At 40.3% G+C, this 21,822-nt stretch overlaps 1 protein-coding gene across 1 annotated transcript in view; it reads left to right on the forward strand.

The window, feature by feature from the left end:
• Window positions 1-21,822, forward strand: part of LOC122799510 (serine/threonine-protein phosphatase 5-like) — a 995,806-nt gene that overhangs the window by 432,131 nt on the left and 541,853 nt on the right. The window contains exon 7 of the mRNA XM_044069034.1: window positions 6,107-6,194. Coding sequence (XP_043924969.1) covers window positions 6,107-6,194 — 88 coding nt within the window. The remainder of the gene's footprint in view (window positions 1-6,106; window positions 6,195-21,822) is intronic.

Here is a 21,822-nt window from a genome sequence, read left to right on the forward strand (position 1 = left end):
CCTGTCTGGTGGACCCCAGCCATAAACAAACTTTACAACAAGAGAAGGAAGCTAGTGCAAGTCAGAGCAAAATCCCATAAAGGGAAGCATCTCTGACCAGCACTAGCAAAAAACTATGATCGCTCATAAAATCATCCAAGGCCAACTTTGAGAGGAAAATCGCTAAGGACACTAAAGATAACCACAAGGCCTTCTTCAGTTATGTTAACCTGGGCGGAAACCCTCAGATATGCTCAGAGGTAGTTTATAATGACAAAAAATACACTGAACCCACATATATCGTCAACATACTAAGTAGACAAAGGTTAAAAGTGGTAAGAGTGAAGTACTATAGGACATGAAATGGTGTGGTTGGCTTAGACGTTGGGAAGGATTAGCTACTGGATTTATGTTTGTGAATATGGAAGTATGTAGGGTGAGTGTGTGTGAAGGTAGGAGGGTGTGTTGAGATTGGAGGGGAGTGGTAAGAGATGGGAGATGAGAGAAGATGGCCAATGGGAAATGTGTAGAGAGTTATGGGAAAAGGAAGAGATGTGGCTAGTAAGTATAAGAGTAGGACCCTGGGAGTGGGTGGGAATTGGAGGTAGGGAGAGGAGCGGAGTGACCCTGTAGGGCAAACGGAGCGGGTAGAGACAGATACTGGATCAGTTTTAGAAGAAACAATCAGCAGGATTGATATGTTAGGTAAGTTGGAAAAGTCAGATGTGGTAAAGACTAGTGAGAAGTGAGCCTAGGAAAGGTAGTAGTAGTAGATAGAAGTATTAAAGGGTAAGGTGAGGGAACTTTATAGCAATGCAGGTACAACAGGAGAAATAAGGTAAGTAGCTATGTAATACAGAGGATAAGAAGGGGATGTGGCTGGGTAAAGGGTGTCACCTAGTGGACAGGTCTGATACTGCAGGCTGATTTGAGAGGGAGTCAGTTGGAGTACAAGGGAAAGGTGGATGCTAGACAAAAGGAGGTATCTTTAGAGGATGGGGGAGAGAGATTAATGTATACAAGAGGGGGGGGCTGCTGGCTGCCTTAGCTCAAGACTTACTGTACCACCTGTCGCAGTGGTACACTAGTAGAATGACAATTAGGCAGAAATTATTCAGCACACACACTTTACTTGTATCCTTGGTAGAGGGATTGTAGGGCAGATAGGCTGTGAGGTGTGCCACTGATAAATGGAGAGGGTCCTTTAGATTCTTAGACTAATGCTGGAAGCACAAGTAGAGCAGGGTAACTTAAGGAGGCAAGAGAAACAAGATAGTTATGAGAAACGGGAGTTAGCACAAAGTACATTAAGATTAGAAATGTTATACTAAGCATTCACAGAGACATATGTATAGATAACAAACAGTACAATAATCCTTGTATTTTAAATAATAATAGTCTTTCACAGCGTCAGAGTATTAAAAATAGCAGTTGCACATTTCCTAACTCTTGATAGCCACAATTGTAAAAACACAGTTAAGCAATATTTATATGCCCCTAGGTATTAGCAGAAATGAAAGGATTGTAGTATATGTTATTCCTACCTTTTTAACAGCTGCATTAGATTAAACCATCGTAAAACAAACGCTAAAAAGGACTGTGCTGAGACAGGACGGTGTGCGAGGGCCAGTAAGACTACTCTTTACAAGATGGGATACTTTGTAGTAGTGTAGCACACAGAGAAAGGATGACACAGTTCCTAGCACAGCTAGTGCAAATTAAATGACTGCTACCCAATGGAGCTCTTAAGTATTTTCGCTTCTGTGCGGTATAACAGTTGCTGTCAGCCTTACACACTGCTTTTATCAGTAAGTCAGCTACTATGGGGTAAATAACTAATTAGCAGCATAAGGACACTACTATAGGGAGGCACTTGGCGAAACAGCAAAGTATACAATTAAGCCCAAACCCCTAAAAGTCTTGATGTGGATGTCGTACTTTCAGAAACAGTCTAGTGGTGATTGAAAGTAAAAACACTACCGATAGTGTGACTAAGGAGAGGATATAGGCTTCAGGGTATGCACTTAGGTTGCGCCGTTCAAAAAGCCAATACAGACTTCAGAGAAAGCCACCAAATGTTTATATATATATATATATATATATATATATATATATATATATATATATATAGAGAGAGAGAGAGGGTTTGCCCCATTTAATATGCAAGCAAGATATGTCAATATCGGCTTGCTACTAGTCTATAGGCAGAGACAATATTATTCCTTCAGGGCTACACAAGAGTAATCCAAACCCCTAGAGAAGGCTCCACAAGGATGGCGTGTTATGGAAAGCCGATTACAGGCTTAATATGACTATAAGATAACACCTTCGCAGCACGAGAAGAATGTGTGTTGAGGAAATTAGGCTTCAGAGTAAGTGCTTAGGAGGCACTGCGCAAAAAGCCGTTTACCAGCTTCAGGTGTACAAGGTATTCAGGCACGCTTGGAGAAGGATCCACCTGAGTGGGAAGATTAATTCCACTTGCCATTTTCAGCTTGTTACAACACCAGCGGCAGTCTTTAGCAGCTACAACTGCCAACTATACAGGCAAGTACAGCTAGACAGTTAAACTAGCTCAAAAATAGCCATACTAAAACACCACGAGGATGGTGTAGTACAAAGGGCCGTGTCCAGGCTTGGGAACAGCACGTATTATAAAGGTCTGTTTAAAACACTATAGCAAGGGTACTAGCATGCAAAAACTAAAGATATTGGCTTACAAACCAGAGGAAAATGCAATGTGCTAGCATCAACTAACTATGCAAGTGAGTTTAGCTGGACAATTAAACAAGCTCTAATTCACCTTAGTGAAACACCTCTTGGGTGGTGTAGTGGACTAAACCGTATCCAATCTTGGGAACAAGCGATACTATGCAGCTACGCTAAAATGTGTATATAGCAGGGGTGTTAGTATGCATAAAACACCGTTATCGGCTTAAACACACTAAGAATCAAACATTTAAAGAATAAAAAGTCTAGGAATGGCTTTACAGAAGACAGGAAACCCAATCGCCATAACAGTTGTATATTAAGCAAACCACAGATTAGATTTTACAGTTGTCTACTTGAGTAGAAAGGTTCATACACAAAAAAAGAATCCTTTTTGCTAAGTATAAGCCTTTTTGAAGTCAGGCAGTCTACAAATGCTTAACAAAAGGCAAGAAACAAGTCACCTCAACAGTAATATAGCACAATCACAGCATAGAGTAAAACGTCTGCAGTGGTCTGCATAAATTAAATATACAAGACCTATCAATAAATTCATCACAGAAACCTTTGGTATTATGAGTAGCATACAAAATACAATACCTTCATACCACAGGGGTTAGATTCCAAGAGAGGGAGCAGACAGCAGCCAGGCTAATCCGGATTCCTAAAGATGGTACCCCACTAAGCCAAGGGTATTTATGGGAGTTTAGAGAATATAGGTAGTGAGGGGAGTAAGTATAGAAGAGTGTTTTCTGAATTTAACAATGTTTTGCAAAGTATTAAAAGAATGGGCCAGATGGAATAAGATATAAGGATGTCATTTTTTTTATAAAGAAACAAATGATCATAAAAAGGTGGTTATCTTAAAGTTATGAATGAATGGGCAGAGAATGTTAAGGAAAAATGTGTAAAGGTGTTATGGAATTTTTTATAAAAGGTATTAAAGTTGAGAATTTGAAATTACATGCCTTTAATTATGTCATAGCTTTTGGGAACATTGATATTGAAAGTGATTCAGGAAAGACTGTAAGAAATAGAAGATGAGTACTAAAATGTATTATTTTAAAGGAAGTGATTAGTATTAAAGAAAATGGAAGTAATGGTAGGGTGGCAATAAGTGATGTAGAGAAGGCTTTTGATTTTACATCTCATGGGAAAATGGTAATATTGAGAGGATATGGAATGGCAGCTAAATTTGTAAGGATGAGTGACAGTGTAATACTCTACTAATGTACATATAGGAGGCATCTGTCATTTCAGTAAGTGTGACATGGCAATTGCACTAAGATGACTTTAACAGAGGCGTCCAAAATTGCTATATATCTACATGTTTTTATAGCAATTTTAGCTTGTTTTACTGGAAACAGCACATGCACAAGTGTATATTTCTTGTACAGCTGCATTTCTTGCAAAAACGGACTACATTTACTACTGCCTTTAGCAGTCATAATCTTGTCAGTATATGACAACATTATATTACACAGTTAAATAGGATGTTGTATATTTATGGACCCACCCTCTTTCCTTTAGACTTGTTAAATACTTAACCCAACCCAGAAAGATGCTGATGCATGTAACTTTTTATTAGGTGGCATAGCAAGTAAAATCAGTCAGCTGTTACTTATTCCATATTTCTTTTTCACTAAAAACAAAGCCCTGTTTGTACCCTCAAGCACTTATCTGAAAAAAAATAGTTTTATTTCCAAGCCGTCATAACTTGTGCTTTAATGCAACTGCTTTCAAAAATCCATTTATTCCAATGACTAGAACTCCTGTGTCTCTTAAAGTGACAGTCTTAGATATTTTTATATTTTGATTCTAGTCTTTGTTTACGTTTTCATTGTGGCTTTCTGAGCATGTCCTAGCTTTGGGATTGGGGGAGAGGTGCTTACAGGAAGTTTTAATGATCTTAGATTCCATCTCATATTACAGTTGTACTCACAACAGCTCTCGCTGAGTCATTTATTAGTTTTACATGTGCTTTTGTACTCTGAGAAAAGTAGCCTTTCAGGAATTGTATGACTTTACTTGCTACTGCAACCTGTGATAGTTGTACATACTAATTCTGAGATTTCTTTACTATGGAGTAAGGGGAATACGTCCAGGAGCAGTCTTAGGTCAACTTGTGCCCTAGGCAAAAGGGCTCTACAGCGCCTCCCACCACACCACCCAATGCCTCCATTCCTGGTCTACCTACATTAAATAAATACTGAAAAAGCACCCCTTGTAGAGTGGCGCCCTAGACGACCGCCTCGTTGGCCTATGCCTAAGACCGGCTATGAATACGTCAATAGACTAAGATTTAGTATGACTTCACAAAACTGTACTCTGTTGACTATACTGCTCACACTTATGCTATGCAGAAGGAATAAAGGAAGTAAATATCTGCACCATTAAGATAACCTTTTTGATGAGTTCATAAAAAGTAAACACAGTGGTCTTTAACCACCTCCAACAAAAACGCACACAAAAATGTAATAACCGTAGTTTCCAGTGACTGGGGACTGCAAGCTTTGACAGGAACTGAATATTGTCAGTGGGTCTATGTTAAATCATCGAACGCTTAGAAAAGCGAATGATGATTTATCGACCCCATGTAAGCGAAAGCTTACAAACTCTAACGCTTAGAACAGCGATTTTTTTTCCAAGGGGGAAAAAAATCGCTGTTTAACAAAAAAAAAAAAAAAAACCCCACTTAAAACATAACATATAAAGTGCGGGATTGTGCCCTCCACCCCCCTACTTAAATATATCAACTCCGAGATCGCACTACAGTGATGAAATGGCAAAGTAACGGATGAGACCAAGTGATTTATTTCCCAGGGAAAGAATTCGCTTATATGCTGCTTCGTCATTTTGCCTTTTCGTCTTTTCCAAGTTCGACCAAGACACATTTGAAAGAATGCGTCTTTAGTCATCTAATAGGAACTCGTTAATTGTGTTCACCGGAGGGAATGAAAACAGGACTGCGTAAAATAAATTGAAACAGGAGTAGGGTTGATGTTTACATGGTAAGTGGGTGGTAATAAGTGGAGAGGTGTCAAGACAAGTTTCTTTCGGTCAGAATTTTAGACTCTACGATTGTTCCTTTAAGTGTGAAATACTGCAACTCAGCCTGGCGGTAGGTTGTAGGCTGATTTGTAGAAAGAAGTTAAGATGTGTATATTCAAGCCATTATTATAAAATGATTTAATTAAGTTCTCTTGAGCACTTGAATTATTGTGTAGCATTTCAACATGAACAGTTGTGGGCAATTTAAATGTAAATGCTAAACGTCAATTACTTGTGCATATTTTTATTTCCAATTTTGTCAACTAAATTATTGCTTAATTTTAACAAGTTGCAGTGTATTGTGAAGGTTGGAAGTCAGCACCTTGAAGTTTTTTTTTTAATAATTATGATGGTGTTTGTTGTGTAGGTAATGCATGGTGGTCTGTTCAGTGAAGATGGGATTACTTTGGACGATATCAAGAAGATTGACAGAAACCGTCAACCTCCTGATTCAGGTGTGGTATTATTCAGTTCCAAATATGACCTAAGCTGAACTTATTGTCCAGTATTTTGTTTTCATTTCCTTATATTCTTGTCTTAAATACACGTGTATAATCTTGCAACTACATGTCTAAGGTGAATCCAGTCCATTGACCTCAAACTCTAGACTTTTACAACAGATTCCAGTCAGCTCAGCTCAGAAAACTTTCTCGGATTCTAGCTTCTCTCCTACTGTCCTAATAACATACTCGCTACTTTTGCAATTAGATTCCATTTGCTTCTTGGGAGAATGCACAGAAAAGTGGTATGGTATTCTCCTTTTCTGTAGAATCTGGTAAGCAACACTGTTCACATCATGTTTTTCTGCTTTTATTTTAAAGCTCATGTGCCAAGCTTTTTTTTTCCTTTTTGCCACTTCATTTTGATGTAATTATGCCCCCATCGTGAAAACATGGTGTTTCTTCTTCAGTAATATGCATTTTCTACTGTAGTTGTCAGTGGACCTGGATGTATTAATTTCAATAAACATGTATTTGTATTTTCTGTATGCTGAGTAGCTGTCTGACAGCACATTCTGATTTCATGGGTGTACAAATAATTTGTGGTTCAATATGTCTGTCATGCCTCACATCTGTACAGATTTTTGCAGAATGTCCACATTTTTGCCTCATATTTTGGTCCATGTATCATAAAATTGCAGTTTTCTGGCAAATCACTGGCAAGTCGTTAAAGTCAAGAAATATAAGACATTTGAGTTTCAGAATTCATACTCTTCAGCAAATGCATGCTAGCACAAAACCTGCTGTGCTATCAACTTTGTAAGTTTGTAAGAACAATATTTAAAAATTCTTCATATTTTGGACCTTTGTCCCCCCCCCCCCCCCCATTATTTATGTTTATGACTTTGACAAATTTCTTGCACTAAGAGGTTGAGAGGTATGATGTCGGTGTATTGTATTGAATGTGAGTGTCCCTGTGCCAGGGACAGGTACTGAGATTTACCAGAGGACTCAGTGGAGTTGCTGAGTCAGGTTGATGTTCCCTGGCACATTGGCTGCACCTGTATGTCAGACCTGGTATCGCTGGCAGGGAGTCAGGTTTGTTAAGTATGTAGAGCTTCACTGTCATGTATTCCCAGAACAGTAGTTCTACCTACAGTGGATATAAAAAGTGTACACACCCCTGTTGAAATGCCAGAGTTTTGTGATATAAAAAAATGAGACCACAATAAATAATTTCAGAACTTTTCCCACCTTTAATGTGGCCTATAACCTGTACATTTCAATTGAAAAACATCTTTTAGGTGAAAAAATAAAAAAAAACAACGTGTAATACGCTGGTTGCATAAGTGTACAAACCCTTAAACTAATACTTTGTTGAAGCACCTTTTGATGTAATTACAGCATTCAGTCTTCTTGGGTACACACCTGCCATCAGTTAGTGAGACTGATTAACCCCAAATGAAGTTTAGCTGTCCTAGTAGGATTTTCCTGACATTTACTCAGTTGCCCGCTGCAGCAAAATCCATGGTTCACAGAGAGCTTATAAAGCATCAAAGGGATCTCATTGTTGAAAGGCATCAGTTAGGAGAAGGGTACAAAAAATTTTTCACAGCATTGGATATACCACGGAACACAGTTTTGGTATGGCTGGAAAAGTTTTCAAATGATTTATTGCAGTCTCATTTTTTTTATATAGCAAAAACCTGGCATTTTAACAGGGGTGTGTATACTTTTTATATCCACTGTATAGGGTGGCATGCCTGTTGTACTTGCATTCTCCTAATCCATGATGTGATACAGCCACTAGTTTACCAAGGAGTTACATTTGTTTTGGAAAATAGGACATTGCAAGCCATTCCCACTGGAGGTTTGGTTGGGAGACTGCTCACATTACACCAAACAGTACATGTGTGTGATCCCAGGTTCTCCCCCCCAACTCCAGAAACCTGCAGGACGGCTCCTTTTATATGTGGAACTCCGTCACTTGAAGCACATTGACTTTCCACCAGGTATTGCTTGCAGTATATAGTCTCACATACAGATGGAGTGTCCGTTTTTTGATTTCATAATCCATATCAAACACCCCTTTTCCCATTTTTCTGCAAAGGGTCTGTATGTCATATCGGTTGTCTCCACCTCTCTTGATTCAGTGCCACTCTAATAGATTTTTCACCAGTCATGTCTAACTGCCACAGGTCTTCTTTCATGTAATCCAACTATCTCTTTATTGGTCATCCTCATTTCCTCTTGCCCTACCCATCTCCCCCAGATTTTCTGCTTCATGTTGCCTTTTGCTTTCCTGCACGTGACCAAATCACTATTATCTGTTCTTGATCTACTCTGCAATTCAAACTACTTTGTCTTCTGTTATGATGTCTTTATTTCTTCATCTGTCCCACGTATGCATTCTCTAACGCAAAGTTACTCAACTGCTTTGCCTTCAATGCCCCCGTTTCTCTGCCATACAAAAGCATTGGTTGTACCATTGTTTGTATACCTTACTTTTCAGCTTCTTTAATTATTCTTCTGTCACTCACTACCCCATACACTGTGTGCCAGTTAGCTGCAGTCCCTCTGGATTCTAGCTTTGACCTCCTCATTCACACTTCCCTTCACAGCCACCCTTCACTGATATTTGAAACTTTTAACCAGTTCTGCTATTTCCCCTTCAGTCTCAGTTTTCGTTTTCTTCTGATTTCTGCTGTTTACCATGATGGCTATCTTGCTTGCACTCTGCATCATCCCATATGTCTTCAGTATTGCATTCGAGTACCCTATAATGTGCTGTCCTTGTAGTGCAGTAGCTGTATTGATCCGTCCATGCTGACCTGCTAATGTAGTTCACCAAGGAATATGAACAGTAGTGGGATCGGAACTAAACCCTGATGCACACTTGGTCGCACTAGAAAACCCTTCCTTATAGGTTCATAGGCAAGTACTAAGCCAGCTGTACTTGTGGTCATTTTACGCATAACCAAGTTCCCTTTCAAAGGTTAGAATCAAACCCTATAATTTTGTATTTGTGAGGTAAACTAACTATTTTGTCTCCCCTCCCCCAAGAGTCCATACGCTGGTTTTACTTGCGTCATTGGTGCCTTATACATTACCTGCACTGATGCTACCAGTGTTTTCGGGACTTCGAACAACTGCATAACTGCCCAAATCAACTTTCTTGGGACATTGTCATATGCTTTTTGTAAGTCTGAGTATACCTGGTTGGAAAATTTCCAATTTCTCCACTGTCTGTCTCATTCAGACATTTGGTTAGAAATGTGTCCTGATCTGCGTCTGAACTGCTCATCTCCCATTTTGCTTTCTGCTACTTTGCATAGTCATTTATCAGTCACTCTCTTCTGTATTTTTATTTATTTATTTTATTTTTACATTTGTTGACCGGGATAGTCTGACTGGATTATATGTCCATTTTCAGCGGAGTCCCGGGGAGAAAAGCTCCACATACCAAAAAAGAGACAGTACATCACTGAGTGATAAACTCAGGCAGACATGTTTAGAAAAATATAGACAAAGAATACAGGCAGATATCAATACAAGAATGTGCAGACATTACATTTGATTGGCAAAGACATATTAGAAAATGTGAACATAGAATGCAGTCAGATCTCATAATTCACAATACTTAGACATTCAAATGCTATGAGACATATATACTTGGCTAAACAGCAGGTAGGGTAGCAAGACGTGTTAGTGGAGTTGTTGGTCAGGTTTAGAACAAGAGCACAGCCAGTGAGATGAGAGGTATTTTTTGAGTTCTCTTTTAAATAGGGGTAGTGAGGCTTCCTTGCTAACGGTAGTAGGGAGTAGATTCCAGATTAAATTTTTGTAAAGTGCAAAAGGAGTTTAATACCTCTGTACTGCCCACTGGTGTGAATGTCCTGCCTGTTGTTGACATTAGGATAATTCATGTCTTTCTACATCACTGTTGCAGTATTTGTTACAAGTATGTCACCATTATGCCCTACATCCTGAATGAGGAGTGTATGTATGACAAGATCTAAAGGCTTTGTAATACTGGCCAGGTGTTGGCTATCCTTGGCAGGAGATTCCTACCATGAAGAATACTGCAGCAATGAAGAGAAGGACGTCTATTGTCTATTGTTATAGTAAGATTTTACACAACCGTACTTTCTTCGTTCAACTGGGATATACCTTTCTCTCCCTACTTTGAGTAACCCATAGGACCCCCTTCTTCCCTAACTCACCCATCTTTATCATGGTTTCATCTTTTCCTACTGCTTTTCCTGGCTTCCTTTTCCTTACTGTTTTTCTTACTTTGCTGTATGATGAATTATTTGTTTTGCTCTTTCATTATAGGCTCTGTATGTTATTCAGAAGCTGATGAAGTACTCCTTCCATCCACCTTTAATACCCTGTAGACTGGTGAACAGATTGTTGCTAGCATATCCTATGAATGGTGTCTGATGACAGTTACCTTTATCTTTCTGTCTTTGCCTTGGAACCTAATATTTTTTGTGCTGTCAGCATAATCACTTTCCAGAAGCTGGTAGAGTTTCTCTGACACCTTGCTCTTATTAGCCTGTACTCCTTAGCCTGGTCTGTCTTTTCTATCTCCTCCTCCTTCCTGCACACCTCCTCCTTTCTTCTGATTACTTCCTGGATTTCTGCATTATCTCTTATAGTCTTCACACATGCTGTTTTGTGATGCTGCCTTTCTGCTTTGACTCTGCTTATTTCAGCTACTTCCTATGGTGCCAGCATAGGTGTTAACTATCTTCTTTTTTTAATTGCAGCAAACTGCATGCTAAATTTGTAGCAAGCAGCTGCTACAGTTTTTGCCTGCCAAACACTGAGTGCTAGAACATTTCAGTTCTAAATGCAGTTACCAGCATTCAGATGCTGGTAATGCACTGAAGAATAATAAACTTTTGCTGATTTTTACTTCCTAACATTTTGTGCCTGAGGCATCTGCCCTGTTTGCCACATCCAAGTTACACCATTGGGTGCCAGAGCCCTGAGTATTCCCTTGAATTCTTGCTTTCATTCTACGGCTAGGTCTTTAACCTACTATCTTGCTAGTTGCATCTGATTGTGGCTCCCAGTAGTTTTTGCTAAGAGCTGACAGTTTCACTGTGGATGACTTTGCATTCTCTGACTCTATCCCAGTGCCCTATATGTACTAGTAGAAAAGTCTACCAGAGGTGCATGTGGACCACTGTTGCATGCAGTCTTATGGCACACTGTCTTGGTGAGCTATTTGTTGGCCACCACCAAGCCATTTACCAGACAGAGGTCTAGACTGAACTCACCTTTATTTCTGTTGTCACCAGTGTGGACTCGGGTAGTCCTCGTATCCTGATGTTCTTTGTGTTTCACTGTTGCATTCATTACATTTGGGTAATCTGCTGGCAGGTTGCCCTCAGTCGGCCTGAATAACAAAGTCTTTGGTCCTGCGTCAGTTGCTGTCTCCTCTTCCATGACGTCAGGTCGTCAGGGGTATGAAACATGCAGCCAACGCCATTTTAATCAGTTTTTCTTGCCGTGCGGTGCCCGAAGCAGAAGCAGTTCGCAAGTGCCGGTCGGCCGACTCCTGAAATTTTCGTTTCCGAGTTTCAGAACCAAAGTCTTCAAACTAAAGCAGAGTACCCCGTTGGGGTAACTTTTTCTTGCTCCTTACCGATGTTGGTAAAAGTTAATAATTGCATTACTTGTGGGAAGCAAATACCTCATAAGGATTTTCATTTGTACTGTATTTCCTTGCCTAGGCCCTGATCACAATGTGCCTTGCTTTTTAACCAACGTACTGTTAAGCGTCTGTATATTTTTGCTTCTAAATATTTTGGTTCAAGATTTAACTACCCTGAAATGTCGTCTGTTAGCAGTCTGACTACCGGAGTTCGCAAAAAATGCAAGGAAAAAGACAGAGACAGACCGTCGAGGTCCAAAACCGACGAAGCTTCTCCTAAACCAGTCGCCAGTTCACCGGTACTCAGTGAGGTGCTTTTGCAGCCCCTGATACCCACTACTTTTGAGTCGCAGGCTTCTACCGAGACCCATTCAGAGTCTGGTATGCCGCGAGATTCGCAAAGTATTGAACACGCGGATATGTCTCCCTTAGATGTGTCTGGAGCCACTAAGCAGGCATCGGCTTCTGAGGGTGTTTTCAGGGCTCAACATTTTTATATTAAACCAACGCCATCAACAAAAACAAGGTTAAAAACTACTTCTGTGTCTAAAAAACTGACGCATGAGCCACGTGCTCAGGCCCCTATGCCTAAAAAATAAATGATCAAAATGGCTGAGGATTTAATTACCTTACTCAGGGGTTCTATGTTTAATACGTACTTATCCTGGGTAATTAACTGCCAGTTTTGAGCATGAAGTGCTAGTTTTCCTCCCAAGGGGGCTGCCAAAAGATAAGTGCTTGGAGATGGTAGAGGAAAGTCATTGAGACTGCTGACTTGTAAGGTTGTGCTTTGTTACCTCCAGATTTGGAGGTGGAGGCACCCCATTGCTTTGACCTATAAGATCCCTGTGATTGATATCTAGAGCTTTTTGAGCACCTGGGTTTGCCTTGAGTGGCTCTGTTGGACACAGGAAAAGACCAATTCTTAGTAGGCCAATGCCTACTGAACCTGGGTAGCTGCACTTGCAAGAAATATTTTACAGTTTGCATAGATTTAGCTTTGTCTTCCATTTTCTTTAAAACCTGTTCTGCCTTATTACCAAACAGAATATCATGCTGTAAAGGGGCATCCAGCAGGTTAGCTTTAACATGATCAGGCAGATTTTGCTCCTTGAGCCAGGCATGCCTTATCACAGATCCAATTACAGCGACCCTGCAAGAGGCCTCCAAGGAATCAAAACCACATTGCAAAGTATACTTTCCAACCTGTTCTGAATGTAATAAATCCTGTAACTCTTTATTTTCCACACCATCAGAAATCAACATCATTTTCTGTTTCAGTAAGCCCATAACATGCTGTTGATATTTAAGCATATGAAACTGGCAGTTTAAAGCCCTGATTGCCAAGGTTGCAGACGTATAAACCTTCTTACCCCATCTATCCAGCGCCCTAGAATCTCTATTAGAAGGGGTAGGATTTTTGGCTGTAGAAGCCTTAACACCCTTGAGACCCTGAGAAATAGTCTCAGGATCAGTAGCAGGATTTTTGAAAAGAAATTTGTGGGAGTCGGGAACCCTGTAGTATCTGTGTAGCTTACTAGGAGCCAAAGGCAGGGAATAAGGAGCCATGCTTGATTCTGAGAACACATCATCAACCATGTCTAATACAGGAGGTATTGCCAAAGCCCTATGCTGAGGAGGAAGGAGGAAATCCCTAAGCCTCTTTTTTTGATTCAGAGAAGTCCTGACTCTGTCAGTTAAAATGTTCCATTAAAGTATGCAAAGTCTCTCCAAAAGAGTAATACTCAGGAGGAGATGCAGATGGGATGGATTCCTCTGCATCAGAATCCTCATAAGGTGGATTAGAAAACTCCTTATCAGAAGAGGAAGCAGAAGAAATGGAAACCTGATCTGAAGATTCATAATCAGTGCCTTGCCTAAGCCTTCTAGCAGGGGGGTGGTTGGAAACCCCTGATCAAGGTAATTAAATCCTCAGCCATTTTGATCATTTGTTTTTTAGGCATAGGGGCCTGAGCACGTGGCTCATGTGTCAGTTTTTTAGACATAGAAGTCGTTTTTGATCTTGTTTTTGTTGATGGCGTCTGTTTAATATAAAAATGTTGAGGCCTGAAAACACCCTCAGAAGCCGTGCCTGCTCAGCGGCTCCGGACCCATCCAAGGGAGAGACATCCGCGGATTCAGTACTTTGTGAATCTTGCTGCATATTGGACTCTGAATGGGTCTCGGTAGAGTCCTGTGACTCAAAAGTAGCAGGTATCAGGGGCTGTGAAAGCGCCTCACTGAGTACCGGCGACTGGCTTAGGAGAAGCTTCGGCGTCTGTTTTGGACCTTGATGGTCTGTCTGTCTTTTTTTCTTGCGTTTTTTGTGAACTCCAGTAGTTGGATTGCTAACCGACAACATTTCAGGGTAGTTAAATCTTGAACCAAAATATTTAGAAGCAAAAATATACTGACGCTTAATAGTGCGTTGGTTAAATTTAGCACAAAACCGGCAGCAAGGCATGTTGTGATCAGGGCCTAGGCAAGGAATACAGTACAAATGAAAATCCTTATGAGGTATTTGCAATTATTAACTTTTACTGACATCGGTAAGGAGCAAGAAAAAGTTTCCCCAAAGGGTTACTTAGCCTTAGTTTTAAGACTTCGGTTCTGAAACTCGAAAACAAAAATTTCAGGAGTCTGCTGACCAGCACTTTCGGAACTGCTTCTGCTTCGGGCACCGCGCAGCAAGAAAGACTGATTAAAATGGCGTTGGCTGCATGTTTTATATACCCCTGACGACCTGACCTCATGGAAGAGGAGACAGCAACCGACGCAGGACCCAAGACTGTTATTCAGGCCGACTGAGGACAAACCTGCCAGCAGTGCAACAGTGAATACACTCGAACATCTACATTTAAGGTAAGTGCACACAACTGTACTTTCTGTATATCCTAATATGAACATTCAGGACCTTATATCAATGTCAGCTGATTTTTATCTTGCGTTATCTAGTTCGTCGTGCAACTGCTGCCTGAATGTGCCGTCTTCAACTCTGATATTTGATGTAGGCTGAGATTACTCCTCATTGCTCTATCACACTGGAGTATGATTGCCATGAATCACCACTTATTCTAGTAATGTTCCTCTTTTTTTTTTTTTTTTTCTCCTCAGAACAAAAAAAAAACTTTTATGACAATTCCCACACCATTTCTAGTATGTCCTCCCCTGAATAGTATACTTCAGCTTGAACCAGGTGATTTTGCAGCGCTGACTTTCCACATTGTATCCTGGACAAACGCAATGCTCAGTCTCCTGCTTAACATCATACCATCCATTTCCAAGCTTCATCCGGTCACTGGACCTATATTCAGTTTAGCAATCCTTTGTTTTTGCTGGATTTTGCATCAGGCTTTTGCTCCACAGAGCTAGCATAGGTAACCTAGACTGGGCAGTTGGACACTAGCCAGACTATAGCTTATTGACTCAGGGCTGCTGGATTTTATGGAATGCACACACTGGCTAATAAGGGCACATAGCCTTCTCGCACCATTAACTCTGGTCCATGGTATTGGTTGAAGCAGGCTGTGTCTTCAATGCTCTTAGCACCAGCAAATAATCATGCACATTTTGGCAACATTAGTCACCGTAACCAAATGAAGTGGAGCCCATTTTTACACCAAGTGTCTAAGCTCTGACACAGTGCAGTCTGTGAGCCATGATTTCCTATCTAGAGAATACTATGCACCACGGTTGATGCCTGAAGGTATGACCTAGTGTCTGTACTACTGCCCATGACTCTGTTCAGTTTTGGGTTTACTCTGACATTCTTTAGTTCAACCTGGAAGATTGAGTTTGAACTCAGTGGCTTTCATACTTGAGGTGGAAACATCACAGGATGTTTTTTTGAGGTGGAATAAGAAAAAAATAATTTTGTCTTTGAGGCATCTACTTATTGAATGTTACATATGTTAATACACTGTGTGCCTGACAGTATACACTTTACTAGTGATCATAACAAAACAGAAATTGAACAGGATATGTTTTTATCTGAATATAAATGGTTTTAGTTACAGATTTATTGTTTGTCAGTTAAACTGTACTGCATTCTGTCATTTTATACTGAAATCCGCTACAGACTAAAGGAAACGCATGTAGCTGGTTATTCTCCCATTGCATTGTCTGAATGCAGGACTATATGACTTGGAATCAGGAAGTAATTGGACAGCTGCTTAACTTAACTGTAAATACAAACTTAATAGTTCTGGTTAATAAAGTAAAGTAAAAATATGTTTTAGAGCTAGAAAGCCCACTTTACGTGATGAGCGCATAATTACTGCAAGAAGAATCTACAAAAATAGCACCTTTGCACATGATCTTTAAAAGCAGTTCCTTGTTATTTTCTGCTCTTCTTTGATCTCTATTTTGAGACTGATCATTGTTAGGAACTTCTCTTTGGATTCACTTAATGACTTTGGTGATTTTTAAGAGTTTGTGTTTTTAACTGGTGTTGATATTTGAACGTGGCAGCTTGGCGTTATAGTTCATTCAGTTTTCAAGGTTTCCCCTAGCACAGTCTCAAAAATTACCCTAAAAAGTTGGCATTCTGTGTGTAGTTTGTGTAGTAGCTCATCATTTAAAAACTGCTTGTGAGATTTGTGATTTGACAAACATATTTTAATACTGTAAAAAACAAACTTGACCGTTGGGGTTTATCTAGGGAACATGAAGTTTGGGATAATCATCTTCCTTACTTTCTCCAGACCAGTTTCAGCATCCAAAAGGAAAACTAGCTAAAGAAAAGAGGAGGCTTCCCTGTCCTATATGGGTTCTCCAGTTCTTGTCAAGAAGCCCAGTATGAAGATCAGGGAATCCACCCCAAGTACACCTTGTTTTGTTGTGTCTTGTTGATAGAAGAGAGAGAAATCTTTTGAGCATAGTAGCATGTTTTCTGCTTCAGAGCTGGTCAGACCATCTTCCTTTGGCCACTCAGTAATCTGCAAGTTCTGCACGATCTGTTTCTTCCCACAGGAGTGTCTGTGTGGACAGAGGCTATTGTTAAGTGATAGAGGCTCTTCTGTATGCCCATGTGAAGATGGGTTTTGTCCTTCCCTTTTGATTTCAGGATTGATATCCATGCTGCTTTGGTGCTGTCCTCATTGGGTCCTGTCAGTGGAAATTCTTGAGGGTCCTGTTGTAAGCCATCCAGCTTGATCAACAAAAGCCTCAACTTTAGCTATTGACTCTGGCACTCTGCAAAATGTTTTTCTTTGGCACAGGCTCCAGTGTCCCTTCACCTTTATTGGCACCAATTCCTTCAGTTCCAGAGTTGAAGGTCAGGGACACTACTAATACCGATTCTGATCCGGACTTTCATATTGTCAGCTTTCAAGCCATTGTCACCCAGCTGTATGTCAATGGTCCCCTTGATATTGTTGCTGATTGGATAATCTGTTTCAATGCCATTTGGTGCCAGGTTGGTTCCATCAGCATTGGAATTTGAAACTGTGACTGAGAGTTAGTGACTTGCACCTGGACTGTAAAAGGGATTTGAAATGGAGGACTGCACCTAGAATTCTAAGAGCAGCATTTTATAGAAAATTTTCATAGCCTGCTGCTGTGATTAAATGTTGAGATTTCATTTTGTAATGCCTCATCTTTCCAGGATGTTTTCTGTTTTGTTCCCATACTCTGACATTTTTGTGTTTCTTAGTGTCAGACAGCGGGCTTAGGACTGCCAATTGCTCCCATCCATTTTTTTTTTCTTTCTCTCTCTCTTTTTTTTTTTTTTTTTTTTACTTGCACAGTTTAAATCTGTCGTGGAGATGAGTTCCATATTCAGCACCATGAAAGAGGAAATCTTCAAACTATTCCTGTGTCCACAAGCTTGTAAGCTGCTGAATTCACCAACATTTTTTCTATTGTTGAGTAAGGAATCTGATGTAAGACCCTGCTGTTTGTGGTAGTTCACCAGTATTACACAGAGATGGAAAGATGACATTTGGAGACCTGCCTAACTTCCCTGAAGATGAAGACAGCTGAGTCTGCCCAGCGTATGGATCAGCAGTTGGGTGGAGTATAAAGGGAAGTGTCCAGTAGCTGGATGTCGGTCTCACTCCCTCACCCCAGTAAGTCCACCTGCAAGCAGCTTTGTAATTCTCTTGTCACTCAGCTACCCTTCAGTTTGAAGGGGTTGTGCTTGTTTGTCCACCTGCAGGCAGTTAGAGGCCTATATTTGTGTGTTGTAATAGATCAAGATTGACTTCAACAGAAAAAGAGCTGAGCACAGTTTCTCATCCAAGCATGTGACGCAATAGCATGCCCTAGAAAGAGGGATATGCACACTAATGTGGGAAAGAGAGACTGAGAGAAATATTGCCAAGCCATGGGTGTCTGTAGATGAAATCCTAGCAGTTACCCATGGCATACTCCTTACAGATCAGCTGCTTATGGTGAGGTGAGTGCATGCCTCTAAATGTGCTGGGACTGGTCCGTCTTCCCTGCCATTAGGACTCAAGGCTGGCAGAACTCAGCTCAGCACCTAATACTTTCACAAAGCACTAGATTCCTCTCCTGTATTCACATCTCTGAGAGCATAAGAACCCCCTACTGGATCTTCCTTGCTGCATCTTAGTGCAGTTGTACCTACTGGCCCTCCTAGGCCACCATTATCATTTTGGAGGATTTATATTGTAAGTGTCTTGCTAGAGTTTTTCAGCAATCCCCCCCCCCCCCTAAACACTCACTCTGTCCTCTCACTAATTGAATTTGAAAGTTATTAATTCTGTGTTGCATCTTTACTTTCTTCTATCATTTTCCTTTCATTTGGATAGCACTTGTGTTTCCTATGGGAGTCTCTTGAATGTTTTACAGGGGACAAGTATTCATCATATTTATCGCTGCTGCCCTGAGGCTTTTGAGGATTGACTGTCCACTTGTACTTTCCTTTGCTGACCAGATAAGTTCCTTTTGGGGGAAAATGTATTTTTTTTTAATTTTGTTAATGTTTTATATCTATTAATGTTCAACTACTTTTACTTTTACCCCACCCCCTCATTTCTTACTTCCTCTGTTCTGTAAATTTCTTCTCTCAGAATGAAATTCTGCCACTGCTTACAGTACTACACTCTAATATGCTTTCTCCTCCTAGCCTACTTTTCCACTGACCTCCATGTCTGTACAGTCAAACGCTATCCCTTCCCAACACTCTTGTGCACCTCTCATCTTCCGTGCAAACCTTATCAATATGTCATCACCAGTTTTAACATTAGATACAATACTATTCTCTTCCCTTTAAGATATCGACAACACACCAACCCTACATTGCCCTACTTACAGGTATAACCAACTAATAACAAAACTAAAAAATGTAATATTGTACACTCTAACATGGATAAAACTCCAGTCAGATATCCATCCCATCCCAGGCCCCAACTGTAACTCACATCCATATGAACAATTATCCTCTGTCCCCTGTTCCTCTACATCAATCCAAAATCCACGGTCTCTTAATACATACACCTCATTACCTATTATTTTGTAACTCTGATCTTATTATAACAAATTTCAGTCTCAGAAGCTTTAACAAAATCCCTGAATTCCATGCTTCCTTGGCCACCTAATCTCCAGACATTGCAATCCTAACTGAAACCTGGTTAAAGCCCCACCTCAGGGATTCTAAAATAACAAATCTCCAGACATTGCAATCCTAACTGAAACCTGGTTAAAGCCCCACCTCAGGGATTCTAAAATAACAAATGGTTATAATATTGTAAGCGAGGATAGGTTAAATAAACAGGGTAGGGGAGTAGCAATTACATTTAAAGACTCTCTTAATCTTGATAAACTAAATTGTTCTCCTCCAGACATTCCAACTGCTGAAATCCTTATTACTCGCCTAGATGTTAATCCTCTCAAAGCCATTAATATCATTGCCATCTACCTACCGCCATGTAAAAACCTTCATAGCATTGAATCGCTCCTGTTCTGGTCATCTTTTTCTCTAACTCAAGAAACCATCATCGTAGGTGATTTCACCCTTGACTGGTTTTCCTGCTCCTCCAATTCTCCTAGCAACTTCATAAACCTATACAACTTCGCCCAAACTATAAACTATCCCACCAGCACCGACAAACACTCAAATAAAAAATCACTATTTGACTGGATCATAATCAGCAAATCAAATATGGGGTTACCAGGCAGTTGTCTACCAGTCATCCTGAGTGACCATGCCCCTACATTTCTAGTCAGGAAAAGAATACATATCCAAACCTGTATCCCTTTCAAATACACCCGTAGCAAAAATAATTTATCCCCTGGCACCTTCGATATACTACTACAACACTGTGATTGGTTCCCATTAAAAAGCCTGCAACTAGACATTGCTGTAGAATACTTCAGCAACAAATTCCTTGAAATATGAAATAGCCGTGTCCCCTCTAGAAAAATTCCTCAAAAATCCAAACCACTCTCATGGCTATCTAATGAAACAAAGGGATAGTCTGGTCAATATACCATACAACCAAAAACAAAAGTGACTTTACCCTTTATGAGCAATTTAGAAACCAAGCTTAGAAAAGAGTCATCGATGATTAAAAAAAAAAAAAAAAAAACAACTACATTCTTACCTGCCAACACAAATATCAGCACAACCCACAAACGTCCTGACATAACATCCACTACCTACTTAAACCTGGTAAAACCTCCACCCCTGCTCCCCTCACTACTAATACCATTGACCCCTTAGCCTCACAGTTCAACTCTCACTTCATCTTCTCTATCACTTCTCTCTTAGACAGCAAAATTAACCTGCCACTCAATGTCCCCCTCCCCAAACTCTGACGAAACTATTTCTCCTTAACACCCATTCAAGCCACATATGTATATAAAAACTTTAGGTAAACTAAAACCCTGTTGTCTGGCTGCTGACCAACATCCCAATGAGTACGTAAAACTAGCTGCTCCATCTATTGCCTACCCCATATCCATACTAATAAATCACTGTCTGATAACAGTATGTACCCAAACTATGGAAGATTTCTCATATACCACTGCATAAGGTTGGCCCATCTAGAGATATTACAAACTACCAACCCATTGCCATACTCTCTCCCCTAGCCAAAATCCTTGAGAAATGTATTCACCAACAACTCATGAATCATCTCACTACTAGCAACCTACTGTCCAGCTCTCAGCATTGTTTCAGACCTAAACATAGTACAAACACATCCCTCATAACCTTTACAGATACCATTCCCAACCTCAAAAATGAAAGACAGCTAGTCACAGCTATTTTCCTAGACATGTCAAAAGCTTTTGACACAGTATCACACCAACTACTGCTCAGCGAACTTGCCACTTTTAACCTCACTGCCTCACACTTAACATGGTTCCATAGTTATCTGTCTAACCAACAGGCTACTAAATTGGCAAACATTCTATCCGCACTACTGCCAATCACCATTGTGGTACCCCAAGGCTCCATACTTGGGCCCCTCCTCTTTGTAATGTTTACCAATAACCTTAATACTGCCACCCAACATGCCACCATCATCCAGTATGCTGATGATTCCCGTCTTAACTGCTCAGCCCATTCCCCTCAAGAACTTCAATGCAAAATGCAAACATCTTTCCAGGACATTGAAAATTACCTCACCAGCCATCAACTTTTCCTGAACCCAAATAAGACCAAGCTCATTATCTTCTCTAACAAGTAATTTAAACTCAGCACACCACCCCTCTCCATACACTCTTCCAGTGGTACAATAATCAAACCCACCAATCAGACCAAGCTGCTTGGAGTTACCATTAGATGATGCACTAAAATTTGGTAAACACATCTGCCTTACAGTCAAAGAAGTCCACTCCAAACTTGGCACTCGCTACAGGGTTAAACCTTACCTTTCTCAACAAGCTAGACTTGCCACTGCTAGATCTCACTTGCTATCCACCCTCCTCTACTGCTCTCACATTTTTATCAACCTATCCAAAGCTGACCTTAATAAACTAGAATCCTGCTATAACAAAATAGCTAAGTTT

This window comes from Protopterus annectens, chromosome 1.part0 (assembly GCF_019279795.1).
Source record: "Protopterus annectens isolate FY-2018-M chromosome 1.part0, PAN1.0, whole genome shotgun sequence".
In the NCBI taxonomy this organism is placed as follows: Eukaryota; Metazoa; Chordata; order Ceratodontiformes; family Protopteridae; genus Protopterus; species Protopterus annectens.